General features: G+C 49.7%; 2 protein-coding genes and 1 long non-coding RNA gene across 3 annotated transcripts in view; all 3 read right to left on the bottom strand.

Moving 5' to 3' along the window:
* The window catches only part of PRKCE (protein kinase C epsilon), a 498,780-nt gene extending 497,157 nt beyond the window's left edge, over positions 1 to 1,623 (bottom strand). The window contains exon 1 of the mRNA XM_047852658.1: positions 399 to 1,623. Within this exon, the coding sequence (XP_047708614.1) occupies positions 399 to 746 (348 nt within the window). The 5' untranslated portion in view covers positions 747 to 1,623. The remainder of the gene's footprint in view (positions 1 to 398) is intronic.
* LOC125162926 (putative insulin-like growth factor 2 antisense gene protein) lies at positions 873 to 2,973 on the bottom strand. Its single transcript, XM_047854443.1, has 4 exons — positions 2,885 to 2,973; positions 2,650 to 2,792; positions 1,472 to 1,718; positions 873 to 942 (listed from the first exon to the last, which is right to left on the bottom strand). The coding sequence occupies exons 1-4, from the start codon at positions 2,971 to 2,973 to the stop codon at positions 873 to 875; spliced, it is 549 nt and encodes a 182-aa protein (XP_047710399.1).
* A 1,690-nt stretch (positions 2,974 to 4,663) lies between these two features.
* LOC125162825 (uncharacterized) overlaps positions 4,664 to 15,717 on the bottom strand; it is a 34,924-nt gene continuing 23,870 nt past the window's right edge. Inside the window, exons 2-4 of the long non-coding RNA XR_007151190.1 lie at positions 9,498 to 9,732; positions 8,834 to 8,997; positions 4,664 to 4,766 (exon numbers count right to left, since the gene is read on the bottom strand). This is a non-coding gene — a long non-coding RNA (uncharacterized LOC125162825). The remainder of the gene's footprint in view (positions 4,767 to 8,833; positions 8,998 to 9,497; positions 9,733 to 15,717) is intronic.

Below are 15,717 nucleotides of genomic sequence, written 5' to 3'. Positions count from 1 at the left end.
TCAGTCTAAGGCTCCACGTGCCTCTCCAGGGACGGAGGAACCCACCCACACACAATCACACACAGCCAGCCCACCACGCGCCTGCGGAAGGCGCCGGGTTCTCTGCCAACCTTCAGCACCAGCGGCTGGGGGCTCCCCCAGCTTGCGAGCGCCCTGTAGCACCCGTTGTCTGGAGGGGACACAGGGCCTGACCCTCTTGCCAAGTCTTCTCTTCCTTGCCCCAGCACCTACTTCTCCCCACCTACGAAATGAAGTATGCTTCCCCAAGGCAACTGAGACACATACACACACACCCCAGATGGCAATAATTCTCGGCGCCCCATGACCAACGCCAAGGCCGCGAGTGCTTCCCCGGGACCCCACAGCTGGGCTCCTGGACCCGGAGGCGCCCGACTCACCCAGTCCTCGAAGTGCCGGCTCCCGTTCTGCAGCAGCTCCTCAAACTGGATGGTGCAGTTGGCCACGAAGTCGTCGTAGCCGATGGGGGCATCGTGGAAGACGGCCAGCTCGATCTTGCGCCCATTGCACACATCGGTGACGAACTCGTCGTGCCAGGCCGGGCTATTGGTCTTCTGCTTGGTGGCCGTTTGGCCGATGCGCGAGTCGTCCACGTTGAGGGCGATGTAGGGGTCGAGAAGGAAAGTCTGCGGCCGGGGTCCCACCGCATGGCGCAGGGACCAGGCTGTGGGCTTCAAGCTCACTGCCTCGCAGATTTTGATCTTAAGAAGGCCATTGAACACTACCATGGTCGGGGCGGGGAGTGGGGGCCGGGTCACTCCGTCCGCCCCGAGGGCAGGAATGAAGAACCGACGCCCCGGCGCTCTGAGCCACGGGGACTCCTGGGTCCCCTCTCACCCCACCCCACACTCTCCCTACACCTTGTAGCGTTGCGCCCTAGCGCGGGCGATTCTCGGCGAGTGCATGTATTTCCTCGCCGGGCTCCTAACGGAAAACAGGGAGGGGGGGAGAGCTGGGGGACGTTCGCGTTTGGAGCAAGTCTCTCCCCCCCTACCACCAGCAGCACCCCCAGAAGAGGAGACGAGCTGTCGGCTTCGCTGCAAGCCGTGGGGGCTGTGTCGCCGCCTCGCTGGCTCTCCGGGTCCGGGCTGCGGGGACGCGGGCGCCGCGCCCGGCGCTTACCTACCTTTCCGAAACATAATCCCCGGGAAATTTCGACTCCGGGAGGGGGAGGGGGAGGTGGGACGGGGCGGGGACAAGAACCGGGGGCGCAGATTTCAACCCGGATCCTCTTCGCACACCCAGCGCCTGCCTCTGACCGCGCGGGGCGGGGGATGGATCGAGGGATGTTCAGTCTATCCGGAGGGATGCATGTCGAGAGGAAATGGTCCTCCTCGGAGCCAAATTTTTAAAAATCCACAAGCAGCACAGCCCGCCTGGCCGCCTCCTCTTGGGCGAAGCCGCGCGGCGCGGCAGTCGGCGATCGGGAGGCGCCAGGAGCCCGGAATCTCACATCCGCGCGAGCTGGGGAGTCGGGGTGGCCGCCGCTCGGGCTCGGGGCGCAGGCCGGCACCGGGCGGTGCGCAGCGCGGCGGCGGCGGGGCCGGGACTGCGACTCGGCGCGGCCCCACCTCCCGGGCGCCGGCGCCCGCCGGCCGCGCTCCCCGCGTCCCCACTCTCGGCTGCCGCTCGCTCGCCGCCCGCCCGCTCTCCCCCTCGGTCTCTTCTCCCTCCGTCGGTGTGCGAGCGAGTCTCCCTCCCTCTAATGCAGGAAATGCGCAAAAGACGTCAGTGTGTGTGTGTGTGTGTGTGTGTGTGCGCGCGCGCGCGTGTGTGTGTATGTGTGTGTGTGTGTGTGTGTGTGTGTGTGTGTGTGTGTGTGTGTGTGTATGTGTGTGCACGCGCGCGCGCGCTCCTGTGTTTGGGGAAATAGAAAGTTTTGCCTGTTGGGGGAGCAATACGGGAAAAGTGAGCTGAGGAGAGGAACGACGCAGAGAGGGCGAGCCTGCCGGGTCGCGGCGGCGGGCGGGGGAGCCGAGCAGGGGACCCGCGCGGGACCCCGGGGAGTGGCGGCGTTGCGGACGGCAGTGCGGACGCCTCGGGCCGTGGACACCTCGTCTCTGGTCTCCACCGGGAGATCAGCGGACCGCGCGTTTCCCCGGGGCTCCACGGCCAACACGGTCTCGTAGAGCCGGGGGGGGGGGGAATGGTGGGGGTCGCACTGCGGGAGGAGAGTCGGGACCCTCCCCCAGTCCCACCCCACTCGGGCCGAGGCGGGCGAGAGCAGCGGGCGGAGTATTGGCCCGTCTGTCTGTCATTCTGTCCAGAGAGTCCCTGCTCCACCGCGGTGGGGGAGGGGAGAAGGGAGGGGCGTGCAAAGCTTGGTGCGAGTTTTTTAAACATTCATTCTCTCTTCCCTTGCTTTGGGGGCATTTCCCCCCTTTGGGATCTCTCCTGGACTTTTCGGGGCGCGAGAACTTGTTGACAACTGAAAGCTCAGTAGAGCCCCGGCTCTATTTGTGTTTGTTTATATTTTACAAAGTGACTTCATATTTACTCCGGGCCTTGTCTGTGCCCTTTTGGGGGGCATGGCTCTGATCAGCGCGCTGACAGCGGCCGTCGAGCTGCGGCAAAACGGGGCGCGCCCTCCGGGGGGCGAGTGCCTGTGTCCGCGCTAATTTCCTCCGTAACCTTTAAACTCTCGCTGGAAGCCGCGGCGGCGGCTGATCACGTGAGGCGAGCCTTGGGCTGCTAGGGAAGAATTTCCTCCGCGGGGAGCCGGGGACCGGGTAGGCGGCCCGGCGAGGGACTGCCCCGCGCCGGGGGACGCGAACCTGAGGGGGCGGGGCGAGGGCGCAGAGGCCCTGGGCGCGGCCCCGGCTGCTACAGCCCAAGGACTAGGCTGGGAAGAGGTCATCTACGCTACCTGCGAGCAGGAGGTTGTGCACACGGAAAAAGAGAACCTCGGCGCTCCCGCCACCTGGTGCCGATCCAAGTCAGGGACTTTGTAGGCATCGCGATAAACTGAGTTTTTATCTCGCGGATTTGGTTAGTGTGGACCAAAATTTTAAAACCACCCCTCGATTGCATTTTCTCAGGAGAAAAAGGTTATCATGGTCTGTAGCTTAAAGGCTTAAAAAGGATTAAAGGTGAGGAAGGAGGCAGTCCCCTGAAACAACTGGATACCAAGGGCAGCAACACAGGACGCAAGAATGATCAGAAAGTCCCAAGGTGATCTCCTAAGGCCTGAAATCGCTGCTCTGCCTGATCTTACAATTTCTCCCAGCACGCCCTGATGAATAGGGCAGCTGGGTAGAGAGTGCTAAAATGCAGTCTTAGGGACTATTGAGATCTTGAGCATGTAAAAAGTCAGGATATAAAAGTTATGCCTTACATGGCCACTCCCACCAGCTGGAGGTGTATTTTAAAATCTGTCAGTTGGACAAAGCGTGAGTGGGATGTCTCATTGCTGTTTAACTTTTATATGTCTTTGTTCATCAGAACTTTTTCCTCCTTGCTCTTTCCTTCCACCATGTTATTGTTATTAAACTTGTTTCCCCCTTCAGGGGGCATGTGATTGAAGGCAATGGCAAACAGGGCTCCATCATTGGACAATGCATCTGGGAAGCAGAACCAGCACTAGAGCTGAGATACTTGACAGGCAAAATTTAAGGGGTACCAATAATAATCAGCTAAGTAATCAGTAATATTTGAATGCAATATTTTTGAAAATCAAAATTAATGTAAAAATGAATGGGCATAATATCCAACTTTTAAGTAAATTTAAATGTTGCATTAAAATATTACTTATGTTACTGAGTTTATTGGCACGCTTGAACTTCTGTACCTGAGGTGAGTGCTCCATTTGCCTCGCCCTCCCCCCATCCCTCTTGGGAAGTCTAGAAAGGCAAGGATTTCATGAGTTTAGGGATCCAGGAGGGTTTCATACCTTCTCTGTACTTTCTCTGGGTGAGATTACCATGCAAACAGAAAAGTACGCAGGATTGAAAAACATTGGCCAAAATACCTCCTTTTCAATGGGTTAAATAGGAAGTAAGTTTAGAATTAAGGGCATGATGAACTTGAACTTTTTGCATGATATCCTATTCCACCCGTCCCCAGACAAGACCTCCCAAGTATATATAAATAAATAGGGTCTGTTGACATCTCAGTGACTAGGCGTTCTTAAAAGCCAGTAACCTACAAACTTCCAACACCAAAATTCCTTGTGACCTGGGTACGGTTGCAGAAGGACAGCATCTGTTTGTTACGCCATGTAAATAATCAGGCTGCAATTCTCAAATGTGACCAATACCAGTGTGACCTCACCGTCCTTTTTTGTGGGTTTTAACCCTTAAGTTTTTATTTAAATTCCAATTAGTTAACACAGAGCATAATATTAGTTTCAGGTGTACAACAGTGATTCAACACTTCCATACAATACCAGGTGCTCATCACAACAAGTGCACGCCTCTTAATTACAAGTCTTTCTGTCTGGGGTGGAGTCACTCAAAGACTTGGCCAAATACACTGCCTGTTTTGTATTGAATGAATACTTAAATGGAAAGCGAATGCCAGTATTCTACATTCAAACATCGCTAATTTCCTTCTCTTCTTACATCCTTATTTCTAAATAAACCTCTCACTTGCTTAACTCTCGAACCAGGCGGCATACAAATCTGTATTCTCCGGGATCACCACTGCGATGCCGGATGTGAGGTTGCTGAGGGAAATTTACCTTAAATTTACCTGAAGGGGACTGCTGGGGAGAGAGTGGGGTATCCAAAATAACCCTTTGCTCCAGATTCCTGTGAAAAGAAAAACAAGTCCTTGCAGGTGGGAAACTTGAGAATGTAAAATTTCAATCAATAACTATTACCTACTTTCACCTTCTCTTGGCCCCTGTGTAGTCCTGAAAGATAGGACAGAGATGGCATTGGTGCTAAATTAGATGCCCTGTCTATTCCAACTATGGCCTAGTTATTTTGTGACCTTTGGGAGAGGGAAAGGAAGAAAAATGATTTCAGAACTTAACAAAGATGATCAAGACGGTACCCCCTCCTTCAAAAATTAAGCTCACGGGGAAAAGGACCGAATGAGCAAGAGTCCCCAGGGCCACATGATAAATGCTGCAATAAGATTAGGGGTGCTCCCAGAGGCAGGTTCACCCCTTGCCTGGGAAGGCATCAACCAGCAGGTCTAGACATTCCAGTAGGCAAAGAGAAGAGGGAAGGGCATTGGGAACAGAGTGTGCAGAGCATGAGTAGTAAGAGTATGGCTGTGTGGGATGAGGAAGCAACCAGGCAGTATGGCAGGCAGTAAGAGGAGGAAAGGTAGGTTGGTTGGGATAATTAAGACTCTGTTGAGCCTGTAAACAAGTTTGAAGTTTTTCCTTGAGAGACACTGGTCATTCTAAAGTGGGGAACAGCATAACCAGAGTTAATGCCTTAAAAAAAAAGCCATTTTGTAGGGATGGATATTTTTCTCTTCAGCAATCTCCCCTCCGCCCCAGAAGACTCTCCCCACAACAGGATGTTAGAGAGATGGAAGATCCATGCCTGAAGATGGTTTACTCTAATCAAAAAGAAACACTCTGTGGCTATTGTTTAGATTGGCTAAAAGAAGCAGAGAGGGGGTGCCAGAACCTTAGCCTAGCATATCAATATTCATGTCCTTGTTGCTGTGCAAGTTGCCATTTATAGAATGTTAATGGCTTCTGCAAAGGTCTGCCTGGTCAGGGACTGTCATACATTCCACACATGCTCTATGGAGCAGAATTCAACCACCTGGGCCACAGGATGGGACACGTAGTAGCATAATGACAGAAGAATCCTTCCAGAGCTCTGTTGGCCTGGCCTGGCCTGGCCCAGCCCCACCTGAGTTCCAGCCCAGCTTCTAACCCCACCCCAGGTCCTGCCTCTTGTTGCTGGCCTATGCCTGGCCTGCTGCGTCTTCTAATTTTGGCCCTGTCTCTGCTCTGAACTCTGTTGCAGTTACCCAGAGAGCAAGCTTCACTCACACCCTGCAAAGAGATGGAGGGGTCAGAGGTAACCCCATAGAGCTTAAAGGTAGATACTGGCATGCTGCCCCTCCTACCTCAGTGCCTTTGACCCTGAGTCCCACTCTCTCAGGCAGCATATGGAAAGTGACATCACACACCACATCTCTAGCTGTGATATTGGGTTGCATCTGGGGACTCGTAAGCATATAAATCAATCCATGGGTCTTGCCAAGCACCTGCTATGTTCACAGTCCTGGGGCAGGTGCTCTAGAGAGGACAAATGGATATATGGACAATCCCTACTCCAGTGGGAGAGATCGGAACAGCGATTCAGTCAGTCATTCATGCCACAGTTGGTATTGACTACCATGTCATTTGGAACCCTGGGGAAGTAAAGATGATGACACACAATGACCCTTTATTAGTCAGAATGGGCCACGGCATGCTGCTGTAATAAACAGTCCCCAAATCCCAAGGTCTTAAAATAACAGGCTTCTCCTCACACTGCCTAAGACCATAGTGGGTTGCCTGGGAGCTCTGCTCTGCCTCGGCATCATTCTCACTCCTGTACCCAGACCACCAGAAAAGTCACTACCTGGAACTTAGCTGGTCATAGGTAGCAAGCAACTACCCAGGCAACTGAATAGTCCACTGGATGTGCTAAATGTCACTCTGCTCACTAGTTATTAGCTAGAACCAGTCAGGTGACCTCTCTCCCCGAAACTCTAGGGGGCTGAGAAGTTTTCCCACATGCAGGGGTGAAGAGTCTGGACTATTTGGTGAATAACACTGAAGAATACCATAGATCCTGTCCTCAAATACCTAGTGCAGAAAGATCACTCCAGGCAGCCCACACTAACTGACAGATAAGTGGTGCAGTCAGAAAGTGCTGTAGAAATTCAGAGGTGACAACAATCACAATCAGATCCCCCACGGCCCTGGGTCACCACATGCAGAAAAGACTTCCGATGACACGGAGAATGCAGCCTGTATCAGAACTAGCAGCCACCTAAGCTCCCTTCCTGCAGTATTTTTTTTTTTAACATTTATTTGAGCAGGGGAGGGGCAGAGAAAGAGGGAGACACAGAATCAGAAGCAGGCTCCAGGCTTCGAGCTGTCAGCACAGAGCCCAACGAGGGGCCTGAACTCACGAACCATGAGATTATGACCTGAGCCGAAGTCTAACCAGCTGAGTCACCCAGGTGCCCCATTGCCTCAGTATGTTTAACCTCACAGGAACTGTAGGTCCTTCAAGTGACTTCAGAACCGAGTCAGTACGAAGAAGGCATCTGGACGTGACAGAACGAAGACCTGTTTGTTGCATGCTCCAGGATTTGAGAGATCACCTGGTCTATATTCTTCCTTCTTATTAAATTCCTCTATTAAATGAGGAAACAGAGACCTAGAGAAGTTAACTGACTTGCCACAAGGGGAATTTTTAATGATAATAAAAAAAAAAAGCACTAATTAGAGGTCTAAGATCAACTCTTACACTACAATTCCTGGTTGGAGTTTACTGTTTTTCCTAAACTGTCATGCTGGAGCCAATGCCATGCCATTTAGTGATAAGAACTCCAAATACGTTTTAATGCCTCGGGAACAAAATTTCTGTAAATCCAAGGTCCAGGTTTGTTTTAATTTATTGGTTCCAAACTTAACTGGCTTTAGCATAAAACAATATTATAGGTTTGTGGGGCACCTGGGTGGCTGAGTTGGTTAAGCGTCCGGCTTCAGCTCAGGTCATGATCTCGTGCTGTGTGAGTTTGAGCCCCACATGGACCTCTGAGCTGCCAGCTCAGACCCTGGAGCCCGCTTCGGATTCTGTGTCTCCCTCTCTCTCTGCCCTTCCCCTGCTCGCACTCTCTCTCTCTCTCTCTCTCTCTCTCTCTCAAAAATAAATAAACACTTAAAAAATTTAAAAAAAAAACAACATTATACAGGACACCTGGGTGGCTCAGTGGGTTAAGCGCCCAACTTTGACCCAGGTCATGATCCCGTGCTTCGTGGGTTCGAGCCCCGCATCGGGCTCTGTGCTGACAGCTCAGAGCCTGGAGCCTGTTTCAGATTCCGTGTCTCCCTCTCCCTCTGCCCCTCCCCTGGTTGTGCTCTGTCTCCCAAAAATAAATAAATAAATAAATAAATAAATAAATAAATATTTTAAAAACCCAATATTATAGATTTGTTGTAATAATTCTCTGGGAGGACTATGACATTCATAGAATTCTTCCTTAGGCTGTTTTGGTGATACGTGTAAACAAAGTCCTTAAAACAAAAGGACTTTATTGTTCCTCTACATCTCTATTTTTGCATCTTACCTCCTAAGACCAATTAGATGTATCTTTGGCCTATGGTTTTATGACACCTGTACCAAGTATAACAGCTGTTTCTGCAGGCTCCCGTGGCTATTTCAACAATTAGCAGAAAGACTAACTGTTCAGATTAGGTTATATATCTGTAACCCATTCTGGACACTTGGCAGTCCATTTCTACTTCTAATTTACCTTTCAAGATTTAGGAGCTCGGTCTCCAGGGCAGGGAATGTTGCCTTTCGGCACTGATAACACTCGTTTAGGAATAACGGATGTACAACCAGAACTAGCTAAGCTCACAGGTTCTGTTGCAACCAAGCTGTGATGCGGGTGGCAAATCCTTTCCTCTCTTAAGAGCCAACCCCTCCCTGTCCCAGTCCTTACTCCCCTAGCCGAGGCTACAGACTCTCCTGCCTGACCCCTTCCACCACTTCCCCTCACTTCTCCTCATAGCCCTGACCTCTGCCTGAACTCCAGTTTTCTATTTGGCACCTGTCTTAATTCAGCCACTTCTCCGGAAAGTCTGTAAGTTTGGAGATGAAGTATGACTCATCTCGATACTTACTCTCCAGGATCTTGGACGTAGTAGGTACAACTTTGCGCTCTCTAAATACTTGTCACAAAGATGACACTTTGAAATAAGAAGGGCGTCACAAATCTTGTTAGCTTCTTTCCTGCTTGCACAGATGAGCGCCTTGGCGAGCGCTGGCTCGCGCCACTCCACCGCAGCTGGGGATGAAGAGACGAAATCACTGAGCAAATGGGCAGCTTCGCATGGCCGCCACCTCCAGGCCCTGGACCCCGCGGCCAGCTCCGCGGGCCGATGGCGCCCTCTGGCGGACGCGAGCGCGCCCAACCAGGCTCCCAAAACGGAATTACTTGACAAGGCAAAGGGATGGGTTAGGGGTAGACCACGCGTCTTGGGACTATTAGTTTTATCCACATCCCCATCATGAGCAGGGGACAAACACAGTCACCGAGCAACTGTCTTATGAAAAAACTATGATGAGTCTTTACAAAAAAAAAAAAAAAAGGTTCTTAAACAAATAAGCTTCCGAAAATGAAGAGTTCTGTTCCAATCTCAGCATCAGAACAATAGGCCATCCATTTGCCAGTGAAATCCATGCTGGGTTCAGGAAGAACAAGGAAGGAGAAGCAGTCTAGGTTTTAGAGAAGCTAAAACTTGAAAGTAAAGGAATGTTACCTCGGGACAGGCCCCAGGGACCCACCTTGCCTCTTTCCAGATGTCAGACTGCAGGCCAGTTCCTAAAGCTGAGGTGAGGGCAGTGAGAGATGGCCGAGGAGCCCTACTGGAGCAGTCACCCCCAGACTGGGGGATACTGGGAGTGGTAGAGAATTGAGGCCCTTCCAAGTTTGCTCTTCTCGTTCCAGCAGAAAACTTGGTTTCCTTTTCTGACAAAACACCGAAGCCATCAGCTGGGGGCTCACTTGACTTTCTGCCACCTAACTCCACAAACACGTAGGAAAAAAGAAAGGATGCGTGTTGTCTGTCCATCCCACCAGGTATCATGGAAGCGGGTCCCCCCAGCCCAGGCCCCTGCCTGTGTCCTGGACCCATTACCCAGCCCTACTTCTCAGGAACTCTGCTGCTGGCCACCCCCCCGCCCCCGGCCCCCACCCCACCAATCTCTCCCTCAACCTCCCCCTCTCTGCCATTCTTGCCCATCAGTCAGTCTCATCCATCCTAAAAGACATCTCACACCCTTCCTCACCTCACATTTCTCTCCAGCCACCTCTCAAACCTTTCCTCCTCCCTAAACCCCTTAAGAGTTGCGTATTCTCATTTTCTCTACTTTCTTACTCTCTATTCTAAGCCCAGGCCCACGCACTGAGGCTCACTGAGACACCTCTTGTTGAGGGTACTAATCATTTCCACCCTATGAGGCCCAGTTTTGGAGTCTTCACCATACTTAACTACTCTTTTGGCCCCACCTGACCATGACATGCTCCCCTCCCTTGGTTTACATGACATCTGAGCTGTCTGAATTTTTCTTCCTGCCCCTTTGACTTCTCCTTTTCAGTTTCTTCCATTCTCTTTGTCCTTTGCCCACCTCTTAAAGGCATGATTGTTTTATAGTTATACTTCAGAATGCTACGGCAATAATGTAAAAGCTGACTCAATGAAATTGTGACCCTAGGTGCTATAAACTTTGAAGGAAGGAAAGATCACTGCGGCCTGGAGTGGTAAGGGAAGCCCCCACAGAAGGAGAGAGATGGAAATTGGAAATGGAAGGGGAGTAGAATATTATAGGCAGAGAAAAAAGAGTAAGGGTGTTCCTGGGGGAAGGACTGCCCACTAAGTTCACAGACATAAGGTTTAATCCAGTGACTGTTAAGCATCTCTTTGCTAGGCATGGCATAAAATAGAGAAGAAAGACATGAGTCCCTAGTCTAAATTTTAGTTAACATTCCATTAAATAGCAACATAAGGTAGCATTTGGTAGAGGTACAGGGGGTGGAAAGAAGGAAGAGATCAGCATGAGCTTCCTGGAGTTGGCAGGACTTACAGGCTATTCTGCTCTGTATGAATTAGGGTAGGCTAACCGTTCCAACAGGTATACCCCCAATGTATAAAAGCTCAAATACAATAATGGTTTATTTCTTACTCACTTAACAGTATTGGGTGAGTGCGTATGTCAAAGGGGGGGCCCTGGTTCTCTAGGCTTCCAAAGTCACTCTGGGGTTGAAGCAAACGGAGCCATCCAGAAAGAGAAAAGATCACGGGGGAGCATGGAACCTGGGGGGTTGTTATGGGCCAGATTGCCAACTCCCATTGGCTACGACTTAGTCACATGGCCTCATATAACTACAAGGGAGGCTGTAAAACAAAGTCTAGTGGAGAGCCAGGAAGAAGAGGGGAGCGCGGCTTTGTGGCGGGCAGAGAGCAGCACCTCCCACGTGGTCCCTTCCCCCTTCACTAGCGATTAGGACGATCTGTGTGAATTAGCCCTCAGTGCAGATTTGATCTCGTTGCCATTTTCCCCTCCGATGTGTGAAAAGAGCTACAAGGACTCTGCAGCTGTGAAAGAGAGATGCAGGTGCCAGTCTGGGCCAAGATAAGGGTGATGAGGCAGGAGAAAGAGAACAGTGTGGTGAGCTATGGGTGTCCGGAGAGGACATGCTCTTCCAGCCCCCCACCCCCCACCAGGTTGCTTTCATCTTTGGTGCAGGTTGTGACATGACAGGAGACGTTGCCTGTTGCTTTCTGGGAGAAGGGTCCATCCTCAGTCCACAAGTGAACTTAGTCAATGTCCTCCTTCCCTGTGACCTTGGAGACGGTGCAGCGCAGCATGGGGTGAAAGTGTGGGATGGTGAGTGAGCCACCAGGCAGAGACTTCAAATGTAATAATATTCTGCACTTTGAACTTCTTAGGGGGCTTTTATGTCTATCCCTCCTTTATTATTCCCTTCTCTGAATCACAAGTTCAGGGCAAGTATCATTATTCCCATTTTACAGATGGGGTAACTGAGGGGAAAAAAGGTAACCCAAAGAAGGAGAGGGACTCAAGTGCACATAGGAGCAGAGCCCAGAGCAGAACCTGGTTCCCTAGAAGGGGCTTCCTTTCGGCGACCAACCTTACCAGCCTTACCAACCTTATCTGTGTAGTGGTCAAGGCATAGTGGGTGGCTGTTCTATAACTCCCCGGGGAAACTGAACCTCTAAGGAGGCCTCATTGCCCTACAGGACATAAACTGCTGCTCTAGCTGGCAGGCTGCATGGAGACACGGTCCCCAACATACAAGTCAGTCCATCTGCTCTCTGCTGGAGATTGTGAGGGTTGAAAGAGTACTGGTGGGGGCACATTCGCATTGTGGTGGAACAGGCAAGGCACTGGGTGCATAGAGAGGAAATAAGGATATTCAGAACACCACCTTTAAAACTTAGAGCCACTAGGGCAAGCTCCTTGTCACTTTTGGAGAGGGCACTAACTTCACCCCACTCTGGGTTAGGCTAGATGTCCCTCAAGTTCTTATCTCACTGAAGGATTTTATTTTATTTTAATTTTATTTTATTTTATTTTATTCAAAGATTTTTTTTAAGTAATCTTTACACCCAATGTGAGGCTCAAACTCATGACTCAAAGATCAAGTGTCACATGCTCCACTGTCTGAGCCAGCCAGGTGCCCCAAGGATTTGATGTGATTTGATTTGATTTGATTTGATTTGATTTGATTTTTTAACGTTTACTGATTTATTTTGAGAGAGAGAGAGCGCATGCACAAATGGAGTGGGGGCAGAGAAAGGGAGACAGAGAGAACCCCAAGCAGGGTCCACACTGTCAGTGCAGAGCCTGATGTACAGCTCAAACTCATGAACTGTGAGATCATAACCTGAGCTGAAGTCAGACACTTAACTAACTGAGTCACCCAGACACCCCAAGGATTTTTTTTTTAAAGACAGTCACTCTGGGGTGCCTGGGTGGCTCAGTTGGTTAAGCGTCCGACTTCAGCTCAGGTCATGATCTCATGGTTTGTGGGTTTGAGTCCTGTGTCGGGCTCTGTGCTGACAGCTCAGAGTCTGGAGCCTGCTTCACATTCTGTGTCTCCCTCTCTCTCTGACCTCCCCACTCATGCTCTGTCTCTCTCTGTCTCTTAAAAATGAATAAATGTTAAAAAAAGTTTTTTTTTTTTAGGGGCGCCTGGGTGGCGCAGTCGGTTAAGCGTCCGACTTCAGCCAGGTCACGATCTCACGGTCCGTGAGTTCGAGCCCCGAGTCAGGCTCTGGGCTGATGGCTCAGAGCCTGGAGCCTGTTTCCGATTCTGTGTCTCCCTCTCTCTCTGCCCCTCGCCCGTTCATGCTCTGTCTCTCTCTGTCCCAAAAATAAATAAACGTTGAAAAAAAAAATTAAAAAAAAATTTTTTTTTTAAAGACAGTCACTCTCCACTTCTCCTCCCTTCTTTTTCCTATCTTTTCTTTCTTGGAACGTGTTGCACCTCAGGTTAACCTCTGACAAAGGAAGATTTCTGGATTGTTTTATTCCTATAAATGCAAACAAAAGCTAGGAGAGGCAGGCCAAGGACAGCCAATGCTGGCCTGTATTCTTAGAGTCTGGGCACCCAGCCTGGGTCCCTTCTCGTGGGATCTGCAATTTCTCAAGAAGCTTGGAGAAAAGGCGTAAGCCGTGCCCAGGGCAGGTCCTGTTAACCTCTGGAATGTGGCAACTCAGGGCCCTGCACTTGGGGAGGGACCTAGTGCCTCGGGGTCAAATAAAGGAAGGAGAAAAGGCATCCCTGTACACTGTGGCAACTCCTTTCCCTCACCCAGATCCTGTGCCCTTTGATTCCCTCTGCCAGGACTCCCTGTCCCATCCTGGATGGAAAGGGGCATAAGCTTAGATGGCATTTCCTCTAAGAGACTCCTCTGCTCCCCCATCAGCCCTGAAGACATGTTACTGTCAATGCAGCTCTACTTGTTGGCTTCCCCCAAAGGCAGAATTGCAGGGAAGCTACTAGAGCTTACACTTCAGGGCCCTCCCCTGCTCCTTTCCAGACCCTTTTGCTAATTTTACATTCTTTTTCCCAAAGACAACTTTTCAAATTGTTTAAGTTTAAGCCACATGAAACCCAGGTCTACTTGGTGGTCTTTCCCATTACTCCTCCAACTCCCTGATTTGGGGTTGTGAGTCAGATTTCCTGGGGTGGGTGTTTCCTGGGTCTAGAGCACAGGAGAGGCTCTCCATAGTTTGTTAAATGAATGAATGAATGAAAAGAAGGAAGGATCTTTAGCTGGTGCTCGGCTGAACAATGATTCTCATTAAGGGTCCTCATCGCTCTCACCTGGGCAACCCGGATAGACAGACAGAAAGACGGCATTACATGCCTGTCACTTCAGTGCAGCACAGCGTGGGGTGGGATCCAGCCTGGAAGCCCCGGGGGCCTGGGCATATCACCCGCCTCTCCATGGGACCTTGTTTGTTCAAATGTAATAAGGAGTTGTAACAATTACTTTCTAGAATAATAACAGGTATCGTATTACAGCTAGGCACAGTACCTGGCACTAAGTAGTTCTCAGGAAATTTCTTTATGTACTCACTCCCTAAGGAACATTTCATTTTTATGGCCTTTTGTCCAGGTGGCTCCTGAACAACAAGGTTTGGGTGAAGGGTTCAAGCACACAAAGGAATTTGCACTGGGCCCAGACCCCAATGAGAATGGTTTTGAGACCAGGTCTGGGGTATCCTCCTATATACTGCTCTTTCCTGCAATAAGATAGAGGACTGCAGGACAGATTCAGGGAACTTGAATAAAAATACAAATAATAAGAAAACGTATGTGGCTAACCAGCTTCCCTTTGCAGCCATGGTTGACTTTTCCAGCCATTTAACCCAACCGGAACCCTAATTTATGTATACCCCTTGGTGGTTGTAAGTAGTAATTATTTCTCTCTGTCTCACAGAGAAGTAACTAAGACTGAAATGGCATTGAGCCACGTGCCTTGGGGGGCAAGCCGCAGACCCACAAATGCAGGCCAGGTCCCTGCACCTGCCGCCTTACACATGGCTTCCTGCCCCTGTCCTTCAGTGCAGGATTGACACACGCAGGCTCAATTAGATGCCGTTCCCACTCTGACTCTCCCATCTCGTGTGTGTGTGCCAATGCAAGAAACGACCTTGCCAACACAATGTCTAGAGTGTCATTGTGGTTTTTCTCTAACAAGAACTGAGAAGTGGTAAATGTTTCTCACCTTTTTTTTGTTTTTTGTTTCTTTTTCTGGTGACGTCCACACATACTGTGTTTGCATGTGCTAGAGTTTGAAAATTCAACAGCAAAGTAGGGCATGCAGAAGGCAGGATGGAGTGGGAGAGGCATTTTAGAATGTATTCCAACACAAGTTCCGCTATTCGTTTCTTAAAATAGTAATAGTAGTAGTGGTAATAATAACAACAATATAATCATAATAATAGCTAACAACTATTAATTGAGAACTATGTGCTAGGCATTAACATTTAACAACTTTTTTTTATCACCAAAACAACCCAGCAGAATAAGTATTATCACATATCTCCAATTCTAAGACACACTTTTTTTTTAAATCACATTTTAACATCTTATAATGCAAGATAAGAAAAGTACTGTGTTACAGTTTAATTGCTGGTGAGATTTGTTAAATCTCTTACTGGTACATAAAACTAGGGTACATTTTGCAGATGAAGCAATGGAGATGGGAAAAAACTAAACAATGTGCTCAGAGACCCATCACTAGTAGGTAGCACAGCCTGGATTCAGACACAAGTGGTCTAGATCTCCAGGGCCCACCCATTTATTCGTTTGTTTTCTCTGGCATCCTGCAAACACCTTCCCTAATAGCCATACGTCTGTCCATCAGGAGCTGGATCAATGCTGACCACACCCTCTATAAAATAGGCTATGTGTGTTTGCCATTCTTACTGATTTTAACTTGTACATGTAACCATGATTCTGCCTCTT

This window comes from Prionailurus viverrinus, chromosome A3 (genome assembly GCF_022837055.1).
Source record: "Prionailurus viverrinus isolate Anna chromosome A3, UM_Priviv_1.0, whole genome shotgun sequence".
NCBI lineage: Eukaryota > Metazoa > Chordata > Mammalia > Carnivora > Felidae > Prionailurus > Prionailurus viverrinus.
Note: the sequence above shows the minus strand (reverse complement) of the source record. Positions and strands in the feature narration are given on the sequence as shown.

Coding starts and splice junctions, on each gene's coding strand:
- LOC125162926 (XM_047854443.1), bottom strand. CDS start 2,973: ATGCCTACAAAGTCCCTGACTTGGATCGGCACCAGGTGGCGGGAGCGC. Junction 2,793..2,884: donor GCACAACCTCCTGCTCGCAG/GTAGCGTAGATG, acceptor CCGCCCCCTCAG/GTTCGCGTCCCCCGGCGCGG. Junction 1,719..2,649: donor CTTCCAGCGAGAGTTTAAAG/GTTACGGAGGAA, acceptor CCTGCATTAGAG/GGAGGGAGACTCGCTCGCAC.